At 43.4% G+C, this 25,356-nt stretch overlaps 1 protein-coding gene across 1 annotated transcript in view; it reads left to right on the forward strand.

The window, feature by feature from the left end:
- Positions 1 to 18,969, forward strand: part of LOC119651245 (serotriflin-like) — a 77,565-nt gene extending 58,596 nt beyond the window's left edge. Inside the window, exons 5-7 of the mRNA XM_038054724.1 lie at positions 7,590 to 7,787; positions 8,359 to 8,448; positions 17,875 to 18,969. Coding sequence (XP_037910652.1) covers positions 7,590 to 7,787; positions 8,359 to 8,448; positions 17,875 to 18,037 — 451 coding nt within the window. The 3' untranslated portion in view covers positions 18,038 to 18,969. The remainder of the gene's footprint in view (positions 1 to 7,589; positions 7,788 to 8,358; positions 8,449 to 17,874) is intronic.
- Positions 18,970 to 25,356: the final 6,387 nt, after the last annotated feature.

The raw sequence follows: 25,356 nt of genomic DNA on the forward strand, positions 1-25,356 counted from the left end.
AGATTTTCAGGTTTTTCAATATCTTTTCCATGCTGCTTAAAAGACAAATGGGGTAGTATGAAAAGGATATGCGTGGTCCTTTTTGAGCTATCGGTAACAAAAACAATCTCCATCCTTTTCACTGGGCGGGAAACGTTCCATCCACCATGCATTAATTTAATCCACAGTCAGACGATCATGGTATCGCTCATGGATTTCGTCGTTACATAGGCTACGGAATATTCTTCGGAGGATTCTTCCCCCGAACGGGCCAAGAGTTTAAAATTTTGTTTGCCAAGAACCCAGGTCTCCGAAGAATTCATAAGGGCTGGCGAGATCATAGTCTCATACAATAAGAGGTGTGACCCTATGGTGAGACGTTTCGAGCGGAACAGTTTTTGTAAACTGAAATAGGCTCTGTTGGCTGCCAACTACCGTGCGTAGATTTTATCGTCATAGCTATTATTGGTTGTGATTTTTGACCCTAGATAGGAGAAATTTTCAACGGTCTCAAAGTTGTAGTCTCCTATCTTTATGGTTTTCGTTTGACCAGTACGATTCGATGTTGTTGGTTCTTTGGTTTTTGGTGCTGACGTTGCCACCATGCTCTTTGTCATGCCTTCATTAATGTGCAGTCCAAGATCTCGCGCCGCCTGCTCGACATGGATGAAGGTAGACTTTACATTTCGAGTTATTCTTCCCATAATGTCAATATCGTCAACGAAGGCCAGTAGTTGGGTGGATTTGAAGAAGATGGTGCGTCTCGTATTTTTTACTCATATTCTTGTATTTCTGTTCCAAATTGTTGGTTAGGTTTCCAAGTTGCTTTCTGGCAAAGCTTTCTCACTCGATGGTTCTACTAGCGCTTCTGTTCTTTAGGATTTTGCTGGTGGGAAGCAAACTTTGCTTGAGGTAGCATCGAACGGCTCGGTTACACATTAAAGAAACTATTTCACTTTCGCTGTTACTGTTGCTTTTGGGCTATCACTAACACGTGTTCTCTCAATAGGTGCATCTTTCGTTCAATTATCCTCCCGTCATCACCCTCAAAGTCGATTATCCTCTATTAACATTGAGGATATCTAGTTATCAATGCAGACTGAACCAGACGCCAGATAGATATCTACAATTGATCCTTTGAAACGGACTAATATATAGTTCCTAAGCTACCTCCTGTACTACCCTTTTTTACACTATCTTCTACACTCTTCCTTGAGTCCAAGGTCTCCTAGTTCTCTAGTTGTGTCCGCCTTGTCAACAAGAAAACAGTCGCATATCATCAAGGAGTTTGAGACCTTCGCAAGAGGCTACAAAAAGGATGAACAGTCCCTAAAATCCCCAATAATCTAGCGAGAAAGCCTGAAAAGATTGAGAAGCTTGTTGCGAACTATTCCTCAAGCCACCAAAAATTTGTATGCACTCAGGCAGCCGAAGACACGTACTTCGGCATCCATGAGAAAATGGAGTATAAATTCGTCGCAATTCGCGGATTGATCATGAGAGATCAGGCACAATGCCTTATTGCAGGAGGAAGCTGTTGCACCTCAGAATCCAAATAAAATGCCACACACTTCCGTAGTTGTACCAGTTTTTACTGCCCAAAGTAGAGAGTGAAGCCACTACATCGAATTGCTCAAGGCTGGGATTCACTTTTATCGGCCTTGGGCATTATCCGAAAACTACGGTATCTGTTAGGATACAAAGGGTCGTGAGTAATAGTGTGAATTACGAAGTGGCGCTAACTATCCTGGAGAAGCAGCTTGCAAATATCCGTCAAGCAGCGTCGAGTACTTAGATGCAAACATTAACATCAAAAAGCTGAATTACAGGTCTGCGAATGACGTGATGTCGATGCATATAACAATCTGAAATTATCTTGCTGGTTCACGTAATCTGGGATTCATAGTGACCCACAAAGTCATGCGGAAATTCAAAAGTGAGGCTCTACGTATATTCGAAGGATGGTACAGAGGCGGTGCGTTTTCTTTCTGAAAAGGCACCAACTACTGGTAGCGATCAAGCGCTTCCTAAGCGCAAATCACTTGTTGGAGTAAGAAAACCTATCACGAAAATCTGCTCCTACTTCAAAAAAGAGTGTTTGCCCTGTGCCTGCCATATTTTCAAGAGGCTTATAGTTGAGGAATGGTGCCGTAGGATAAATTGTTTTGAAATCGTCTAATACATGCCGACACCGGAAAATATGATAGCAGAACGTGATTGCGAGCATGGCCAAAGAGCGTGAGTTTTCTGGGCATCTCTTGGTTGCAGCTCTTATAAACCAACCGGCGTTAATGAGAGATCCCTGCAGTTTTCCAAAAGGCACCCTGGCGGTGGCCAAAGGGTAGTATAGATCCCAGGGTAAAACATGGATCGGTATCCACAATGTAGCATAAAACCTGGGAAACGACTGCTGAACCAACACCGATAGCTCGAAAACCAAACCCTATCTCCACGTGGTGACTGCTGGGAGTTCTTTCCTAATAGAAAGCTGCAGATGGAGAAGGATGAAAGCGACTCTGCCACACCTGAAAACGGGACAAACTGTACCAACTGGTTCTTCAGGTTGAGGGTTGGAGAGGGCTGACCACCTTACAGAAAAACCACTTCTTACAAAGTTATAAAAGGAGAGTACGCTGGCCAGGAACGAATTTCCAGGATAAAAGCCACTACACAGTAGGTTTCTTAGTCAATCAAAAATTGAAACCCGTTGTTATCGGCTTTGAGAACATATGCGAAACGATGTTGAGAGTCCTGAGTCCGCACCTACTTGGTAACGGATCGGACCACTTGGGAAGCAACTTACTTCCTATTTTGTAGTCCACGGACACTTTTTTTTTGGGTCACACACCCAAATTTTTCAAAAAAAGAAAAAAGAAAAAGTTGACTGACGGTTTCGTCCTTTGTCCTGGGAGCAGCGTGACCGAAGCAACGTCTAATGAGTTGCCTCCGCCCTGTGCGAAACCGCTGGCCAACTTTTTTTCTTTTTTTCCTCACTACCTGGTTGTGGGAAGGGCCTGTAATCAAGTTTTGGCCAGTATTTAATGCCTCTGCGCTAACAACAACAGGGGTAAATATGAACGACCCTGATGGAGAAAAGATGAATTCCTCATCTCTTCGGACATCGGAAAGATATTCTGAGTGGATTTTGCTTAGGGATTAACGGACGCCTCATTCCTGGACAAGCATAGAAGTTACAAAATTTGACTTGCGGTTCTATCCAGCGAGATACTTCCGCAATTTTTGGTTCAATGAGTGGCGCCAATGATGATTATCACAAAAATCTTGATGCGGAAGAGATGGGAGGTAGTAACACGCGGGAATGAAAAGCTTTCGGAAGAAATTCAAGCACAATGGAAAAAATATATGGCGGAGCTACCAGACTTGGAATCCATCCGAATTCTACCATAGATCCGTTACGCAGGGGGGATACAAAAGTGAGCTCTACGGATCTCAGTGCAGTATCAGTAGTATTTAGTAGGATTATTAATTCCTGTGGGAACCGACCATATCATTGTACAGCGCCAAAACCAGATGAAGTCATTAGAAGCCAAGGTGACTATTCCGAAACCAGAACTGAACACCGTTTTATTGCTCGATGAATTGATGCATCTTGAGAGGTCGATGTTACAACTAAACTGGGCTGCTGGTCCCACTCTACAACCTCATTGGCATGAATGAAGAAAGGATCGTCACAGTTAGAAAGCTACGTCATAGCGGTTTGCTACGATACCGAAAGTCCTGGGTTTAGGGCCACGTCAAATCAAAGTAGTTCCTGTAAACTACGCTTCGACAGGCCTCTCCCTACTGAATTGTGAAAGCATCATTTATTGTTGTGAAGGCTGTACACCTTAAATTGGTAAGCGATCTTTCCACCGAGGCATTTCATGCTGCATTTTAGCAGTTTATTACAAGAGGAGTCTGGTACTCTGAGGTCTAAAGTGATAATGGAATTATTATAACTTTGTCGGAGCCTGAAAACCAATCGACAAGCAGATTCAGGAGCGCTAATGGCAGCATCCGAGAAGATCGCAGCTGTGACAGCTAAAGATCTCTACACCATACTTTAGCGGCCTTCGGAAAGCATCCTTGAAATGAGCGAAACGAGACTTACTTAAAATGCATATTCGATGGAGCAAAGATTGTATCGATTTTCGAAGAATTTACTATGATACTCTGGCAGATCGTGGCATGCTTGCACTCTAGACCGCTTGGTCCGCTCTCCAGTTGAGGTTTTGATTCCTGGCCACTTTTACCTTCAACGGCGGATTATGGCATTCCCGGAGATCGATGCACTAAACGGAACCTTTATGCACGATTGCAGCAGCCTAAAGCCATTCACGAAATATAATATATCTCAGGAAAATTTCTGGGGCATGGGGAGTTTCATGGGGGTTGAAGTTACGTCTATATCGTACATAAAGCGTGGAGTTGGGTTTACAACTGGGGTGTTGCACTCTTCAGTTCAGTAGAGACTTTTCGTAGGTCTTGTATCTACTAATATGAATTTGGTTACAAAATCAATCCGTGTCTTAAGAAGACCGTAGGGTTAGGTTTACGCGGCAGGAACTCGAGTTAAACTAGCCATACTACTTACATGTCCGGACTAAGTGGGACTAAGAAAATCCAATTGTGAGACCTCGGTAGAGTTAATATTAATTATGGAAAGGGCTCTTTCCCAACGAAACGCTGCAGATGGAGAACGATGAAGGCGAGCCTCCCGCGCCTAAAAACAGGACAGAATGTACCAACTGGTCCTACAGGTTGGGGGTTGGGTAAGGCTGACAACCGTACATGGTAAACCGAAGTTACGAAGCTCCAACAGGAGCCTCAGACTGGATGGATAACACAACGATGAACCCGATAACGACGAAGGAATAACGACTTACGCATTTTCTCATGGAACGTTGGCTCTCTGTACAGAGATGAAGCTGTCAAGCAGCTAGCCGATACCCTGTCCTAATATAGGGCTGATATAACAGCGTTACAGGAGATGCGTTGGACAGGGACCGGTTTCCTGCAGAGTCGGAGAAGGATATTTTCTACGAGCCAGTAGAACGAACCCTCGAAGTCTGCCTCAGATATGATATCAAAATCATATTTGGGGATCTTAACAGCCAAGTAGGGATGGAGCCCGTATTCAGGCGATTAAATTAGCAGTGTCACACGAAATGGTTGTTGGAAGTACCTGGTTTGCGCGGAGGGTGGTCCACAAACAAATATGGGCCTCTCCAGACCTGACCACTTTCAACCAAATTGACCACGTGTTGATCGAACACGGCCACCTCTCAGCCTTGATGAATGTCAGAACATATAGGGGGGCAATATAGACTTGGATCACTATCTCATTAGCAGTTTTCCGAGCTCGAATAACAACACCACCCAGAATCCCCTCTGCCAATCAGCTGAGAGTTAACACTGAAGCCATGTGAATTCGAAAAGTACAGGGAACAAGCGCATCAGACGCGCAAGTTTTACCAACAAGTCAGCAGGATGAAGCCTTACACACCTGCCGAGACAAAGAGGGAAATCTGATTTCCGACAGAGTGGGCATATTGGAGCGATGGGTTGAGTACTTTGATGAACTACTGAACAACCAGAACATCGGCGAGTTGGAGGTCCCACCAACTGAAGACGACGGACAAATACTGCCACCACCAAGTTTAGGAGAAACAGTCCGTGCAATTCATCGGCTAAAAAATCATAAGTCGCCAGGAGCCGATGGAATTACAGCCGAATTGATTAAATATGGAGGCGACCAGTTACACCAAGTGGTTCATCAACTTGTGCTCAAGGTATGGGACAGCAAATTAATGCCTGACGACTGGCAACAGTGCAGCAATTATAGAGATATCACGTTGCTGAGTATCATCTATAAGAAATTCTCCGCTATTTTGCTAGGCCGGATAGTCCCATACGCCCAGAACGTCATTGGCTCATTCCAAAGAGGCTTCACTCCAGGCAAATTAGCAACAGATCAGATTTTCTCTGCGGCAAGCGATAGAAAAACTGTTGGAATATGCACATCAGTTGCACCATCTTTTCATCGACTTTAAATCCGCCTATGATAGCATAGCCAGGGTAAAACTGTACACGGCCATGAGAGAATTCGGTATCCCGACGAAATTGATAAGACGGACTAGGCTGACGCTGACCAATGTGCGAGGCCAGACAAAAGAAGCAGGATCACTTTCAAGACCATTCGGCATCAATAACGGTCTACGACAAGGGGATGCCCTATCATGCGTCCTCTGGTGCAAGAAGGGGCGGTAAGATGTTGTACCCGCCTTCGCCATTATTTCGTAGCAGGAGCGGACGATGAAGAGGTTAATTTATTCAGTCCACCGCATTCGCTGCCTACGCGAACCTGCTGAAGTGGTCGTCACAGATTGTGGTGAAACAGCTGCGTCAGGCGGAGCAAAGCTCCTGGCCGTCATGGCGTCTAGAAGTCGAACCGCCCCACGACTAGCGGTTTTGATGCCGTGCTGTCCATTACGGGAGCCCGATCCAGTCACCAAGTTAGACGACTCCCGCCGGTTATCTGTATCTGAATTTAAATTTCTTCTTCTTCTCATAGATGGATTTGTATTTTATACCTAACTGCCAGGTGTGGGGATAGCTTCCTCAGTGAGTGATCTGCAAGATTGCAAAGTTCCTGCACTTTCCTCACCTACCCCCTGAGACGCTGCGGGGGCGTACAGGCATTCGGCTGAAACTATCCACCCTTACTTCTTTCACAGCCGGACTTGGGACCGGCTACGGCGGAGTTATTATTATTATACAATAAAATAACAAATATACACCTATACCTACACAAATAGAATTGTTCATTCTGATTTTCCAGTGCTACGAGAGTAGACTTTTTAGGAGCATATTTGTCTGACCGAAAGGCCACTGGGGAGGGTGAGTCGGTAACTTTCTGTTATACGAGTATGGTGGATGTTCATACCTAACATCCATATGAGTGTTTGTGCCGTCTATCTATCACTTTTGTCGTTTTGATTAGGCGTGTAAGTGCAAAAAAGTGGTGTTGTAGCTTGAGGTCCTTTACGATTAAGAATATCCAAATCGCTCAGGTTGAAAAAGAGGTGTGTTTGCTGAGGGATTACCCTAGCTCTTTGCCAAAACTCCTATTCTGGATAGTTATTGGATCAAATAATAGTTTCTTAGGTAGATTGACTTCTTCATTAAACTGAGAATTCCTCAAGGTGACAGCAGAAGGTCACGTTAATATAGCAGAAACATAGGCAAAGCATGATTGAACACAAATCATATCCTTATATGGTTTCGCTGATCGTCATTGAGAAGAGTATTAATTTGGATGATATAACTCGCGTGCCAGACTTTCATCTTTCTATAGAGATCGTAAATAAAATTTAACACGAGAATTTCAACCAAAATTTCCAATATTTTTCCAAGAAACAGATTTTGAGATTTATTCTGCCATAAATTGAGAACACATGGGCCATTTAAAATTCAAATTGAGGACCACATCAAGTTTATCTAAACCATTTAACTGTAACATTGAATCAATTCGAGTAATCGGTTTAGTTGATAAAATAAAATCTCTGATACAATAATCTCCTTGACTAATTAATTTTCTCCGATTTCAGGATATTCGCCCTGAGGACATGGTTCATAGAGCGTCAAAACTTCACATATGGCGGTGACATGAACAACTTAGAGGTAGTGGGCCACTATACGCAAATGGTATGGGCAACGACCCATAAGGTTGGATGCGGATTGGCAAAGTGTCGAAATGGTCCTCGGGGGAAGACTTACTTCAATTACGTATGCAACTACTGTCCAATGTAAGTATACGATCTCAGGTTATCCAAGAGACAATATACCCACATGTGCACGAGCGCTTATGCAGCAACTTCACTAAGTTACTAGAAAAAAGGTCATTGAAACTTAATTCCGCGACTATAGCTCTAGCCTAGACTTAGACACCACGTGCTCCAATATTCGCATCCGTCTTTGTACGCAAAAATAAACAATTTACGCCGACGCATATTTATGTTAGTGGAACCGTGGAATCGAAGTATGGGGACCAGACTTCACCCATAATGTGCTAATAAATGTCGTTTCGCAAACAACCACTTATCACGCATGCAAATCATCCACATGTGCATACACATGGATTCCCATATAAATTTTTGAAACTCTGTGAGGTCTCCTAAGTCCAAGTCAAGGCTAGGCAATTTATCTTTTACTATTTTGGCATTTTGAATTAGATTTGTCTGTGGCAAGGATTAATGTGCCAAAACAGTTAATTGAGAAATGGCGTGTGCCGTCTACATGCTGCATGGAAACTGCGGAACTCAATTGTGATTAATGCGAGGATTAAGTGCTAATGCGTTTGTTTTATCCAATTTGCAGTGGGAATTACTATGATCGTTTGGGATTTCCTTACCGTGCTGGACGACCCTGCGGATCATGCCCCGGATCTTGTCGGTCAAGAAAAATTAGGTGAGTATCGGATGTACATGTCAGTAAATAGGAACTAACTAAGTCTGTATCTAGTATGACAATAAATCATTTCCCGATGTGAAACATATGGGGGTAAATCACTTTGGTAACATCAGAGCTTTCATCTTGATCCCGATTGACTGTAAATTGTATCTCTTTTATGTCTTCTGCTGGACTTTCAAGATGTGTCCCAATTTTTGTATATTTATGTGTGAATAATTAGATACTAAGAGAGTTTTGATTAGGACTTACGATTGAAACTCAGATACATATGTATGTCTGATTTTAATTTTCTGTGATTGGATTCTTTGTCATTCAACTATAAGTTTATATCAAATGACGATGATTCATATAGAATTTTAATGGGGACATCGATTCTCATATGATCATCAAAGTTAAGCGTTTTAGAAAAGGATGAACAATCAGATGGAGGTCACCTAGTTGTACTTTAGTCGTATATATTTCTATATATATACTTTATTCAGTGGCAGGCTGGTTGTATCCCATAGTAGCCTTTTCTGCCTTGGGAAATATGCCGATCACAGTTTTAATCAATGAACTCATCCGATCCAATAAGAATATAATATTAGGTTGGGGAAAACATAATGTTGTATTTTGTCAATAGATGGCGAACCTTAAACATATTTTGTGTTGTACTTATCGCATCGGGTCATACTATACGGTGATTTGAAGACGACAATCTGGGCTACAGGTGTCTCTTCAACAGTTTTATGATCGTACGTTTCAGTTAAAGCACGTCAAAGATGGAGTCCACCAAGGAAGAAATTCCTCATATTATACATTTTTACTACCTGAAAAGTAAAAATGCAACGAAGGCGGCCAAAAAAATTTGTGAAGTTTATGGGCCCGATACTATAACGATTCGCATAGCACAGCGTTGGTTCGATCGATTTCGTTCTGGTGTAGTGAATGTCGAAGATACACCCCGTACTGGTAGGTCAATCGTTGTAGAAACCGATAAAATCGTCGAAATTATCCAAGTAGACCGGCATGTCAGAATTCGCTCGATTGGCCAGGAACTGTGTAAGGACCATAAAACCGGTTAGAACCATTTGCAGAAGGTTGGATTCCAAAAAACGTTGGATGTTTGAGTGCCGCACGAGATGACGGAACAGTGGCTCACGTACGAAAATCTCATGCGAAAAAAATCGTGTTCGAAGCGCGGCGAGCCGGCCCAAACCATCGCCAAGCCCGGATTGACGGCCAGGAAGGTTTTGCTGGGTGTTTGACGGGATTGGAAGGGAGTCATCCACTATGAACTGCTCAACTATGGCCGGTCCTCTACTGTGAGCAACTCGACCGTTTGAAGCAGGCGATTGATCAGAAGCAGCCAGGATTGGTCAATAGGAATAGTGTTGTGTTCAACCAGGACAACGCTCGGCCTCACACATCTTTGATGATCCGCCAGAAGCTACGGGAGCTGGGAAGGGATGTCCTATCACACCCACCGTATAGTCCGGACCTGGCACCAAGTGATTACCATCTCTTCTGGTCCATGCAAAACGCTCTTGGTGCTACTAAGTTCGCCTCAGAAGAGGCTTGTGAAAACTGGCTGTCTGATTTTTTTGCAAATAAGGTGGGGGGAGGGGGGGGTTTATGGTATATATGTTATAAGGAGCAAGGACCGTAGAGAGAAACGTGGCAGAAAAACCAAGCCTGTGAGGAAAACTAAGTACTTTTAAGTGCTTTTATTGAAATGTCGACTCCGGGCCCTCGGCGAAAACTCTGAACCTGGGGGAATCCCCTTTTCTTCCTCTCGTCAGGCGGATTCTGAATACAATCGTATGGATTTTGCCAATGTAAATGAAGTTGACAAACATGCACGGCTGAATAGCGAATACTTTTTTAGGAGTAACTATACGTGTGCGTTGGGCTATCAATATTGTGTATTATGTGTATTGTGTATATATCAAATAAAAGGTAATAAAGCTCTGCAGAGCACCAGGTAAACAGAGAGAGTTCCATATTTTATAGTCCAAAGTTCTGCTAAAGACCAATCTACAGACGATCACAACCCTATAGTCCCTATTCTATCCCTATAGTAAAAGGGGGATTTGCAGCAACTCAAAAGTTACGCGTTTGATATTTCAAAAACAGTTGGAGTTTGGACGTTAGCTGGAAGCCAGGTCTTGGTAATGTATTTCACGACAAAGTTCGCAAACTTCAGCAGATTCATGCTAGATACCTAAAGCAAAAATAGTCCTTTATGCAGTTTTCACGTAGATGTGAATTGCTAATAAATATATAATACATATTATTAAGTTTCTGCTTCACGTAGACTTTTATCACTGGATTGCGTAGCACAAGACAAAAACCCGTTCTGAAACTTAACATAAGCGTTTATTTTACAATCGTTATGTACAATTAATTATAGAACAATTCCTCCAATTGGTACAATTCGAGGCGTATTCATACCAACCGATTCATACCTGTTCTAATTCGAGAACTAGACTGACTCCGAGGGCGGATCTCCGTCCGTTTATACCCCGCGGAGCATTCCAGAAAGGCATGCTAAGACTTTGCTAGAAAACGGCCTTGTGGCTTTGACAAGATCACCTTACTGGCATTGGAGTCATCTGTTAACAACTATCATCATCATCAACGGCGCAACAACCGGTATCCGGTCTAGGCCTGCCTTAATAAGGAACTCCAGACATTCCGGTTTTGTGCCGAGGTCCACCAATTCGATATCCCTAAAAGCAGTCTGGCGTCCTGACTTACGCCATCGCTCCATCTCAGGCGTCCATCCTCATGTAGGGGGCCAAAAATTCTTCGAAGAATTCTTCTCTCGAACGCAACCAAAAGTTCGCAATTTTTCTTGATAAGAACCCAAGTTTCCGAGGAATACATGAGGACTGGCAAGATCATTGTTTTGTACAGTAAGAGCTTTGACCCTATAGCGAGCGGAACAGTTCTTGTAAGCTGAAATAGGCTCTGTCGGCTGCCAACAACCGTGCGTGGATTTCATCATCGTAGCTGTTATTGGTTGTGATCTTCGACCCTAGATAGGAGAAATTATCAACGGTCTGAAAGTTGTAGTCCCGTATCTTTATTCTTCCTGTTTGATTAGTGCTGTTTGATATTGTTGGTTGGTTGGTTTTTGGTGCTGACGTTGCCACCATATATTTTGCCTTGCCTTCATTGCAATCTCGCGCCGCCTGCTCGATCTGGATGAAGGCAGTTTGTACGTCTCGGGTCGTTCTTCCCATGATGTCGATATTGTCAGCATAGACCAGTAGTTGGGTGGACTTGAAGAAGACCGTACCCCTGGCATTTACCTCAGCATCACAGATCACTTTCTCGAGGGCCAGGTTAAAGAGTACGCATGATAGGGCTTCCCTTTGTCGTAGACCGTTGTTGATGCCGAATGGTCTTGAGAATGATCGTGCTGCTTTTATTTGGACTTGCACATTGGTCAGGGTTAGCCTAGTCAGTCTTATTAGTTTCGTCGGGAAACCAAATCCTCTCATGGGCGTGTACAGTTTTACCCTGACTATGCTATCATAGGCGGCTTTAAAGTCGATGAATAGATGGTGCAACTGCTGTCCATATTCCAACAGTTTTTCCATCGCTTGCCGCACAGACAAAATCTGATCTGTTGCTGATTTGCCTGGAGTGAAGCCTCTTTGGTATGGGCTAATGATGTTCTGGGCGTATAGGGCTATCCGGCCTAGCAAGATAGTGGAGAATATCTTATAGATGGTACTCAGCAACGTGATACCTTTATAATTACTGCACTGTGTGATATCTCCCTTTTTAAGTATGAGACAGATAATACCTCGTTGCCAATCGTTAGGCATTGATTCGCTGTCCCATATCTTGAGCACAAGTTGATGAACCACTCGGTGTAACTGATCGCCTCCATATTTAACCAATTTAACCAATTTTTAGCCGATGAATTGCACGGACTATTTCTCCTAAACTTGGTGGTGGCAATATTTGTCCGTGGTCTTCAGATGGCGGGACCTCCAACTCGCCGATGTTCTGGTTGTTCAGTAGCTCATCAAAGTACTCAACCCATCGCTCTAATATACTTGTTGGTAAAACTTCTGCGCCTGGTGCGGTTGCTCCCTGTACTTTTCGAGTTTGCAGACCTGTTGGTTCTCTCAAGTTTCCTTTTTCCGTCTGTGAAGTTCGTGATAAGTCTCTGCGTGTGCCCGCGTCCATTGAGAATGCAGCATTACTCTTTATACAGCATCCTTCCGTTCCGTTGCTAGCTTACATTCATCGTCATACCAGCCGTTCTAATTTTTTTTGCGGCTGGGGCCAAGTATGTTTGTGGCCGCATTTATGATCACGTTCTACAGATGTGAAGATCATTTGATGATGCTTCATCTTCAGGATATCTGTTGACTACGATTATTGCGGCATCCATTTCCCTCTTATAGGCGCTGCGGAGGGCTGTGTTGTGGATGGCTTCAGTGTTCACTCTCACCTGATTGTCAGAGGGGATTCTGGGTGGTGTTGTTATTCGAGGTCGGAGCGCTATGCCAACGAGATAGTGATCCGAGTCTATATTGGCCCCCTATATGTTCTGACATTCATCAAGGCTGAGAGGCGGCGGCGTTCGATCAACACGTGGTCGATTTGGTTGAAAGTGTTCCCGTCTGGAGAGGCTCACGTATGTTTGTGGACCGCTTTCCGCGCAAACCAGGTACTTCCAACAACCATTTCGTGTGACACTGCTAATTGAATAATCCGTAGTCGGTCATCATTTATATTTCCATGTAAGCTATGAGAGCCAACGTATCGTTGGAGTTCAGGTCCCCGCTTTACCTGTTCTTCATCGATTTGGACAAAGTTTTCGACAGCGCGAATAGGGAATGTATCTGGAGAAACTAATAGCTGTTGTTTGAGCGACATATAACGACACAAAATGTCAGGTCTTGTTTCCGGGTGAAATTTCGAAGGAATTTGTTCGTTAGAGCTGTATTCTACTACTGTCGAATTCAGAGCTTTCTCCTTGTAATTATGCTTTCCTGTCTGGCAAACAAGTTAGTTGAAGCCTATTTGTTTCAGCTAAATGATATGTGAGCGTCTATGGCATGCGGGAGCGGCAAAATTACCATCGAAATAATAAATTGAAAATGAAAATAGTGTTTCAATACCAAAGTCGAGGCCATTACAGCTAGGAAGGACTGAAACCTTTGGGACTAATAACCATTTTACGAACTTCTTTCACTACATTACTGTTGGATCTAGGATAAAAGACATGACTGACGCTGGCATAACTTCAAGGTCAGTATACTATTTTTTTTATACCCTCGCACCGATGCGCTTTCCGGGCACGATTAAGTTCCTAGACGGTAATTAAATTCGCCTTGTTTTTGTACCAAGAGGTACTGGTACGGGGTTGCCCCACGATCATTCCAAAGTCCAGGTGCTGAAAGCGGGCTGCGGTCTCTAACGTCCAAAACCAAGCTATCTGGTCCTATATTACGTTATTGTTGCATAAAAAGGACGTAACCGCTTCGGATATGGACGTAGTTGGCTTTTACCTTTACAAATCTGGTTCACGGGAATGCCGCGTTTCCAAATAATTCACTATCGCTGTTGCGGTAAGGTTACCTGGTTACCGCCACGTTTATATTCGATTCTCAAATGGTTTGTAAGAGCAGCTCTTGCGCTTCGTGGCAATGACTGAAGTTGATTTGTATTGACCTCATTTAGTCCTAGGAATCACCTTCCTCTTATGTGCTGGACATCAACCACGTACCGGTCGTCCCTTCTTTCTTTCTCTTTGCATAACGCGCATCCCGGATTTCAAGCACAATCTTTGAAGAGCTTTCTGCGCATTTGGATCCATTCCATTGCTCTCACCGAAATCGAAGCATCTGAATCATCTCGTGAGTGATACTTCCTTCATAACTCAGCACACGATTCAACCTATTCTTAACTTGCCCACGGCAGCCAGTTTAACGCCAGATTCCTGTCTTCTTCATCCTCGTTATCGAAGTCTCTTCTATTTCGTTAAAGTTAAATTGTTCCCTTACCATAACATATGCTTCCATGATCTAAGCTGGTTTAGGTTTTGCTTGAACTTCTTCTTGCTCGCCTAGTACCTTTTCCACCTGACGCTGAAAACTATCCACTGATTTTTAGTTGCTTTTATTAGGCTTCAATATCAGATATGGATTTCACTACCGCGTGTTTTATCTGCTTTCACTACCCGATGAAAATCGGCGTAAGGCATATTCTCTTTCTTGGAAATAAGGATTATTTCTGGACGGATCTTCTTTTTGTCCTTTTGCTGCTTTCTACGGCCAACTTTTGTTCACTACACGAACTTATGAATTACCGATTCTTTCTGTTTTGTCAATGTTCAGGCTATAATCGAGAAGCTATCAATTTTCCCCGGAATTTTTGCCGGCTTGGTTTTCTTCTGTGAGCAGGTTGTTTGTTGGCACCAAAGGGTTCATTAATACCATCCCTACTTCGTCTCCGTGCGTTCTCATCTATCTTAGAAGGAGGTGTCACCTGTATTTCTCGCGTCATTTTGCCACATGGCGCTTGCTTATACAGCTTTATGGTACGTATCAGAGTCCTGATATTTTGGTGGAATTCATTTATGAAATCCCCGTGAAAGAAACGCTGTTAAAGTTGGACGCACATTTGTCTTTTGCAAAGATTTTATTCTATTCCACTGTTATCTCTTGTAGCATTAAATGTCATAATAGCCAAGTTTCCCACTACCAGGATACTGCGGTCGCTGGATATCGGCGGTCGGAAATCCACTTCCTTGCTCCCAAAATCCGATTTCCGAGGCCCTACACCATAAAAAACTGGATATCCTTCCCATTACAAATTTTTCCCATATCAACGAACGTCTTAAATCTAAAATTTACTGCAGTGTCGTTCGCCCTGTCACACTCTATGGTTCTGAGTGCTGTGCGACTATAAAAGACAATGAACGGCATTTCGCGGTAATGGAGACAAACATGTTACGTTGGACCAGCGATACAACACGTCCTGACCACATTAGAAATGAGGACATTCGCGATTGATATGAGGTTGCACCGATCGTGGAAAAATTGTGAGAGAGGCATCTTCGATGGTATGGTCATGTAAGTCGTACTGATGAACACTCGCTTACCAAGATTGGTTGATAGGAAACGAGCAAAACACCGGTTGAAAGACCGTTGACTTAGCACGCTAGATGATGATTTGAGAGCCCCAAAACTCCATCCAATTGAGGCTCATGCCCGAGTAAAATGGCGCAACCAAACAAGACGAGCTGAGGGTTTTGAAAGGGATAAAAGGCTGAAGAAGATTTTAAAAGCTTCTAGCATTGGATTGGGAAAGTGTATTTTAACAGAGTGGGAGCGTTTCACGGTCACTAAATGTGGTCACTGGGAATACCTTCCATTGATATCGGCTCGATGGTGCTGTAGGGTAAATAGTTAATTTGACTGTGATTTTTGGTGCTATAAAATGTAGAGAGACATGAAAAAGTGAGGTGAGAATCCTTGCCTACTTCTAGGCAGGACTGGGGCTTGCTCTGATTCTTTGACCGTAGTGGTTACCACAGCGTTGTCCTGAAGCTTATCATTGAGTTGTATGACAATTTATTTATCGTTGCTTATTTGAATTTTCTTGTCGGTCTTCTGTACACGACCATAAGAGAATCCGGTATTCAGATGAATTTAATAAGACTGACTAGGTTGACCCTGATCAATATGCGAGGTCAGATAAAAGCGTCAGCATCACTTTCAAAACCATTCAACGTCATCAACGGTCTAAGACAAGGGGATACCCTATCATGCGTCCTCTTCAATCTGGCTCTGGAGAAACTGAGTCGCGATGCTGAGGTAAATGCGAGAGGTATCATCCTCTTCAAGTACACCCAACTATTGGCCTACGCTGACGACATTGACATCATTAGAAGAACAACCCGAGACGTACAAACTGCCTTCATCCAGACCCCGCAGGCGGCAATCGGCACGGGATCTTCGTCTGCACATTAATGATGCGCTAGACGAAGTACATGGTGGCAACGTCAGTGCCAAAAACCAAAGAACCAACAGTATCAAATCGCACTTGTCAAACGAGAAGAATAAAGATAGGAGACTACAACTTTGAGACCGTTGAAAATTTCTCCTACCTAGGGCCGAAAATCATAGCCGATAACAGCTATGACGATGAAATCTGCGCACGGTTTTTGTCAGCCAACAGAGCCTATTTCAGCTTACAAAAACTGTTCCGCTCGAAAGGTCTCACGATTGAGTCAAAGATTGAAACTGTACAAGACTATCATTTTGCCAGTCTTTATGTATTCCTCGGAAACCTGGGTTCTTAGCAAGAAGAATTGCGAACTCTTGCCCGCATTCGAGAGAAGAATCTTCTGAAGAAGAATACATGAGGATGGACAATTCTGTATCAATGAGCGATACTACGACCATCTGGTTGTGGATAAAATCCTAATGGGTATGGATGAGGATGATTTTTCCGGAAAGTCTATAACGGAAAAAAAAATCGAGGCGGACACTGTTAGATATAGAGCGATGACGTAGGTCAGGACGTCAGACAGCTTTTAGGGATATCAAATTGGTGAACCTCGGCGCAAAACTGGGGTATCTGGGGTACCTGGGGATCCTGACTAAGGCATGCCTAGACCGGATAGCGGTTGTTGCGCCGTTAGTGACGATGCTAATGCTATGTAAACAACAAACAAAAGTTAATTGAGCAAGAAAATAAATAATGTAAATTTACATAACCGATTTAGAACAACCTTGGAAAGAGGGCGTTCATTCTGGATTCCGTTTTCGGTGCCTTACTGTCTCATCCAGAATAGTAACTACTTGCTCACCTTCAATATTTTTTAGTATTTTTTTTAAAATTCCAAAACGTATTTTTCATTATTGGGTATCTCCAGGAAAGTCAAAAACTACTTACTTAAGAAACCACATTCAGAGCACTCCATGGCTGCATGAATTGAGATAAAAACTAAAAGCTCCGTTGCATTTGCGGCGTAAATTCACAACTTACATTAAATTTTTCGCAATAAATAATACTTAAGTCAACAGGTTGGAGTGATATTTTTAAAAAGATTGAATATGAGAGTAGGAATAATAACAACAAGTGACACAGATGTGATCAATGAAGTAATGGGTGTAGGTGGGTCTGCCAGTTGCGTTTCAAAGAAGCTGGGATGCTCGCAATGTCTGAATGGGAAGTTTGTGAAGATCTAAAAGAAATAAAAATGATAAATGGAGGAAATGTTTATTTCTTTGAGTGAATACTGAAGTCTAGACACCTGGGATTAGTGATATCTTTCCCCCATAAATAACTTAAGAGTAGTTCAGCCAGCACCAATGGCTTTTTAATCCAACGGGCTTCACAATGAAACTTCTTTTGGTATTCTAACAATTGTTACTAATCTGATTTTATATCACTTTCAATTTTCAGATTGTGTACAAATTCATGTAACGCAGTGGATATGTGGGCGAATTGTGATGAATTATATCGAACATGGCCTGGATGGCTGTGCAATGAGACGACACCCGAAGGGTTGGATAGACGACGAAAGTGCTTGGCTACATGTACTTGCCACGGAAAAATACATGACTAAGCTTAGTGCAAAAGATAGATGAAAAGCTAAACGAGAAAACCATCTGATATTTTTCAAAACCAATTGTACAAATTATTTTTAATAGTTGAATACGACTTCGCTCCAAACATAACAACAAAATTCTAAATGCCATAGACTATTTTTTACAAAGTGACAATAAAATATCACCCTCATCTATAGTACATTAAAACATCTTTCCTACCGATAACCATTGTAATAAATTTATATACTTTCACCACCCCCTGTCAGCATAGCGAAACGAACCGAAAAAATATCTATTCATCTATTCTTTTTGGAATTTTTAATACAATCTTTTATCTAAAAATAAATATACATGCACGAGTAATACAAATTATATTTGTATCACAGTATTTAGATGTAAGTTATCCATTCTACGTCAAGTAGAGATAAATTTCTTTTGAAAACATACATACGCACATGTATCTAACCGTTTCATCTGAAACAACAATCAATTGAATGAAAACCAGAACATTCGTAGAAGTTGTCTAATATTTTTACACCTAGTTCCTTTAGAACTTCTTATTTACCTTTTTTTGTCTATTTACACTTGTAAATATTCCAATTTAATATTGCATATGTTTACAAGCCCCGCATTTACATTTCCTGCTATATTTTACATATGAACATACTTAATGTGGAAAATTTCGTTGAAATGAAGTTTTCTTTGTGATTAGAATTGAAAATTGCAAAGCAGCTGTTTTAGGAGCAAAATTATACTTTTCGCTAATTAGTTCAATTCACTTTCGATATTTTAGATAAATTTATGCATCTTTTCCAAATTCATTGTCTATCAAAATTTCAGTCAATGCCAAAAATATATTTTTCACACATCAATGTAATTCCGATTTTATTGTTTTGTTTTTGTTGAATTAAAAATGTACGATTTTATATGGAAGAAAATAAATTTTCTGTTAAAGAAAATGTCATTGTCTTATTAATGTGTTGATCTCGTAGGAAATAAATGTCCGAATTTTTTAAGATATTAACTGGGTGTTGAATGACCTAATCCCATTATCATAACAACCAAAGTAGCCATCTGAAGGACAGGAACCTCAAGGTCAATTTGCTTCTTGGTTCCAACCCCCCCGCGATCTTTGCAACAATTCTGGGTTTTTAAAATCAGCTGCAGGGCACCTATTCGTCATCATCATCAACGGTGCAACAACCGGTATCCGATCTAGGCCTGCCTTAATAAGGAACTCCAGGTCCACCAATTCGATATTCCTAAAAGCTGTCTGACGTCCTGACCTACGCCATCGCTCCATCTCAGGCAGGGTCTGCCTCGTCTTCTTTTTCTACCATACATATTACCCTTATAGACTTTCCGGGCTGGATCATACTCATCCTTACGGATTAATTGACCCGCCCACCGTAACCTATTGAGCCGGATTTTATCCACAACCTGATGGTATCGCTCATAGATTTCGTCGTTATGTAAGCTCGTCCATCCTTATGTAGGGGCCAAAAATTCTTCGGAGGATTCTTCTATTGAACGCGGCCTAGAGTACGCAATTTTTCTTGCTAAGAATCCAAGTCTACGAGGAATACATGAGGACTGGCAAGACCATTATCTAAGAGTTTTGACCCTATGGTGAGACGTTTCGAGCGGAACAGTTTTTGTAAGCTGAGGTAGGCTCTGTTGGCTGACAACAACCGTGCGTCGATTTCATCATCGTAGCTGTTATCGGTTGTGATCTTCGACCGTAAATAGGAGAAATTATCAACGGTCTCACAGTTGTATTCTCCTATCCTTATTCTTCTTCTTTGACCAGAGTGGTTGGATGTTGTTGGCTGGTTTGTTTTTCGGTGCTGACGTTGCAACCATATACTTTGTCTTGCCTTCATTGATGTGCTGCCCAAGATCTATCGCCGCCTGCTCGAGTGGTTCTTCCCATGATGTCGATATCGTCAGCATAGGCCAGTAGTTGGGTGGATTTAAAGAGGATCGTACCTCTTGCATTTACCTTAGCATCACGGATCACTTTCTGGAGGGTCAGGTTAAACAGGACGCATGATAGAGCATCCCTTTGTCGTAGACCGTTGTTGATGTCGAATGGTCTTGACAGTGATCCTACTGCTTTTATCTGGCCCCGCACATTGGTCAGGGTGAACCTAGTCAGTCTTATCAATTTCGTTGGTATATCGAATTCTCTCATGGTCGTGTACAGTTTTACTCTGGCTATGCTATCATAGGCGGCTTTGAAGTCGATGAAGACAGTTTTCCCATCGTCTGCCGCAGTGAGAAAATGTGATCTGTTGCTGATTTGCCTGGAGTGGTATGGGCCAATGATGTTCTGGGCGTATGGGGCTATCCGGTCTAGCAAGATTGCGGGGAGTATCTTATAGATGGTACTCAGTAACGTGATACCTCCATAATTGCTGCACTGTGTGATATCTCCCTTTTTATGCATCAGACTGATAATGCCTCTTTGCCAATCGTCAGGCATTGATTCGCTGCCCCGCAGCTTGAGCACAAGTTGATGAACCACTTGGTGTAATTGGTCCCCTCCATATTTAACCAATTCGGCTGTACTTCGGCTCCTGGCGAATTATGATTTTTAAGTCGATGAATTGCACGGATTGCTTCTTCTATACTTGGTGGTGGCGGTATTTATCCGTAGTTTTCAGTTAGCGGGACCTCCAACACGTCGATATTTTAGCTGTTGAGCAATTCATTAAAATACTTAACCCACCGCTCCAATATGCCCATTCTGTCGGAAATCAGATTTCCCTCTTTGTCTCGGCAGGATGAGCATCAAGGTGTGTAAGGCTTCATTCTGCTAATTTTTTGGTAAAACTTGCGGGCCTAGTGCAGTTACTTCCTGTACTTTTCAAGTTCACAGACCCGTTCGTTCTCCCAGGCTTCCTTTTTCTGTCTGTGAAGTCGCTTCTCCGCTCGCCGGAGTTTGTGATAAGTCCCCGCGCGTGCCCGTGTCCTTTGAGAATACAGCATTACTCCTTTGCTAGCTTACATTCATCGTCAAACCAGCCGTTGTTTTCGCCGCTGGGGCCAAGTATGTTTGTGGCCATATCCATGATAAAATTCTTCAGGTGATTGTGAAGATCATTTGTTGATGCTTCATCTCCAGGATCTCTGTTGACTGTGGTTATTGCGGCATTCATTTCCCTCTTATATGTGTCTTGTGGATGGCTTCAGTGTTCACTCTCACCTGATTGTCAGTGGGGATTGTAGGTGGTGTCGTAATTCGAGCTCGGAGCACCATGCCAACGAGTGACAAACTTCGAGGGGTCGTTCTACTGCCTCGTAGAAGGTATCCTTCTCCGACTCTGCAGTCTCCTCTGTAAGGGTGTGAACGTTAATGAGGCTTATATTTCTAAACTTGCCTCGCAACCGCAGAGTGCATGGCCGTTCGTTTATGTTTTCAAAACCGATAACAGCAGATTTTATTTTTTGGCTGACTAGGAAACCTACTACGAGCACATGGTCTACTGGATGGCCACTATAATATATGGTGTAGTGACTCTTCTCCAGGAAACCGGTCCCTGTCCAACACCTCTCCTGTAACGCTGTTGCATCAGCCTTTTATTGGAACAGGGTATCGGCTGCTTGGCAGCTTCATCTCTGTACAGGGAGCGCACGTTCCATGAGAAAATGCGCAAATCGTTATTCCGTTGTCGTTGCCGGGTTCGTCGTTTTATTATCCGTCCAGTCCGAGGCTCCTGTTGTGGCTTCGAAACAAGTTGTTTTCCATGTAGGGTTGTCAGTCCTACCCAACCCCCAGCCTGGACGACCAGTTGTTACAATTTGTCCGGTTTTTAGCCGCGGGAGACTCGCCTTCATTCTTCTCCGTCTGGAGCTTTTCATTAATAAAGAGCTCCCAGCGGTCCCAGAGGTGGAGATAGGGTTTGGTAGTAGAGCTGCTGGAGTTGGTTCAGTAGGTGTTTTCCCACGTTTTATGCACCATCGTGGGTACCAATCCACGTTTCGTCCTGGGACCTATACTACCCTTTGACCCTTTGGCACCTATCAGTGCGTCAAAATGGCTTTGAGAAATGCTACAGCTGATGAGATTTTAATTGGGTCGGAGAAGCCAAGTAATGACGTATTTCAACTCTTGCATGATCCCCCAGCTGGGGTTGGTATTATGTATTTTACTTGACCGTGATTATAAGACGGAGTTTGCGCGTTTTGCAAAGCGGTGGAAACAAAGCTGTTGAAATTTTCATCTGCGCGCACTTCGTTAATTCTCAGCCATCGTTGAAATACCTGGAAGTAACATTCGACTCGAAAGTTGAGCTTTAAATCCCACTTAAAGCTTATTGGGCAGAAAGCGGCGACTATTAGCCCAACACTGGCAAGGGTGTTTCCAAATGTAGGCGGCCTGAAGCACGGTCGACGATTACTCTTATCGCGAGCTGACCTCTGTACTTTTATACACGGCACCAGTGTGGGCTTCGGCGATGAAAATCGGAGAAAATCGCAGACAGGTTTAAGCTGCATATCGATTAAGCTCTCTGCGAACATGTTGCGCTTGTGAACGGGACAAAGGCTGAAGAAAAAGAAGAAGGGAACATGTTGCGCCTACCGAACATCTTATGAGGCGGCATGCGTGATTGCGGGGATGATCCTAGTAGACATTCTATTCGATGAGGCAAGTCGTCTGTACGAGAGTCAGGAAGCGAGCCTAAACAAGCAAAATGAGCGTATGCGGTCATTGGCTATATGGCAAACAGCGTAACACCTGGCGGAGAATGCATGCTTATTCAAGACATGCGGAACCACGGTGAGATGAGTTACGATCTGATTCAGCTCCTAATCGGACACGGTGGATATAGGAATTACTTCTATAGGTTCGGTCTAGATGAATCGCCCGATTGCCCAACGCGTGAAAGTGCAGCCGAAAATGCAAGACACATTTTCTAAGCCTGCCCAAGATTTAAAAGCCCCAGGAGAAAATCTGATAAGGCACATGGTACAATCAAATACAGCATAGGGCCCGTTAGTTGCAGTGGTGAAACGAATCCACCAGCAACTAAAAGCAGCAAAAGCGCAGCGGAGACATAGAAGGGAAGTTACTGCAATTAACGCCACCCAAAGCGTAGCATCTCTCTTAGAGTGAACAGAAAATATCTGGAGCCAAGAGTAAGGGTAGAGTCCTGAAAGCGGGGTCTTTTGACATCAGCAAAGCGTTCGAAAAAGTGGACCTACTATTTCTTGCCGAAGCTATGAGAGAGAAAAACGTGCCATCTGCCAAATACTCCTGGACCCCGTGCTTTCTGGAATACAGGTAGCTGAAGCTGGATGAGTGGTCATGCTCGGTAAACAGTGGCCTACCCCAAAAAAAGTGTTTTAAGCCTGGTACTTTTCAATCTATGCACAACCTCCCTTCACTTTAAACTCAATGACTGAACTGACATCTACCAATACGCAGATGACTTTATCATCCTTAAATTGAGACAGGAAATGATCAGGTAGATAAGTTCCTAAAAAAGCAGGTTGACCTTTTTGTGAAGAAATGTAACAGTTTGAACCTCCCAGTGACCAGAGGTAGGTCTAGCTTTATTACTTTTAAGAAAAATAATCGGAAACCATGTAAAATTTTGATATATCAGTCCTCTCTAAAACAACGAAATGCCTATCCGTGAAAGATGGTCGAGTAGTGTGCATTGAATCGGTGTTAGTAGGCTGCGTTGCTCCAAGCGAGCCCTGATTCGTCTGTGAATTTCGGGATCAGCTAAGCGTAGGTCAGGCCTCAAGGAACTGGGTTAGGTGCTGTGTCCCCGAGGGTACACCATTGAAAATGAACCTAAACCAACAAAAAAATTCGACGAAGTAGCAGGGAAGGAGGAAGAGCTGAGTGCGTTTGGGCGCAGCACAAAAATGCGTCGTTCATCGCAGCGATCAGCGAAGAGGCAGCGAGGGCTGACATGCTCGACGTGACACCGGGACGTCCAAATAAAGAGGAAGCTTTACCAAGTGGCGCGACTGACGGTGCGGGGACGGTAACTTCAATGCCCTGCAGTGCCCCTGTTTCGAAAAAAAGCCCAGTCAGAATTGCTAGTTCTGAATTGAGTGGAACTGCAGTCGACCATTCCAGCTAGAGAAGAGTAGGAAAGACTCATCAGGAAATGCGCGGCAGCGGTAAAGCGTATGCGGTCGTCAACGTTCCTCCAGAGGAACATCAGTAAAGGTGTTAAAAACGGGTTGATGTAACTAGAGGAACTATTGGATCGCATCTTCTTCTACAGGTGTGGAGAGCAGCGGAAGACGATTGCAAAACAGAAACAGGCACACTCCCTGCTGAGAACGCTGCTTGCGCCAAACGGACTGCGGATAGCCCACTGCAAAGTGAACTGGGAAAAAGCGAAAAGAGGACGATGTATCTTGAAGAGACTTTAGCAAAGCAGTTTCCAGGACCCAAAAAAGGCGAAGAAGAATAAAAGGGAACAACTTACTACGCCGCGAGAGACCCATCTGTCCAAAGACAAGGAGGACGCAAACCAAAACCCAGTAGCAGAAAAGACGAGGAAACGAAGAAGGACTAGACCGTCGGTTCTGCTCATTAAGCGAACAAAGCAAAGATGTCTTCCATTAAGAAAACCAATGGTGGCGGAGTCCTCATCGAACTGGGTCCGAAGACGACTAGCAAGAGTACGTTCTGCGAAGCGGTTATTGGGGAGAAGGCCCTTGTTTCTAGTCTGGAGCCTTTGTGCTCTCTAGAAATCCGGGATCTTGACTGCCTCACAGAAATGGTTAAGAAGGTGATAAAGCGTGAATGTCCAGATGTAACTAATGCCTGGATAGGTATCATCATCATCAACGGCCCAACAATCGGTATCCGGTGCCTTAATAAGGAACTCCAGACATCCATTGCACCGAGGTCCACCAATTCGATATCCCTAAAAGCTGTCTGGCGTCCTGACCTACGCCATCGCTCCATTTCAGGCAGGGTCTGCCTCGTCTTCTTTTTCTACCATAGCTATTGACCTTATAGACTTTCCGGGGTGGATCACCCTCATCCATACAGATTAACTGACCCGCCCACCTGACGGTCATAGTATCACTCATGGATTTCATCATTATGTAGGCTACGGAGTCGGCCATCCTCATGCAGGGAGCCAAAAATTCTTCGGAGGATTCTTCTCTCGAACGCGGCCAAGAGTAAATGTTCAATGCCAAAAACTGGAAGTCCCTGTGCAATATGCAAGGAGACTCCTTAATAATAACAATAATCGTTGGCACAACAATCCATATTGGATGAGGGCCTTGTGTGTTAGAGCACTTCATTCAAGACCGTAGCGGTACACTATAGTACACTGTAGGAGGCAATGTGGTC

Source organism: Hermetia illucens, chromosome 3 (assembly GCF_905115235.1).
Source record: "Hermetia illucens chromosome 3, iHerIll2.2.curated.20191125, whole genome shotgun sequence".
Taxonomy (NCBI): domain Eukaryota; kingdom Metazoa; phylum Arthropoda; class Insecta; order Diptera; family Stratiomyidae; genus Hermetia; species Hermetia illucens.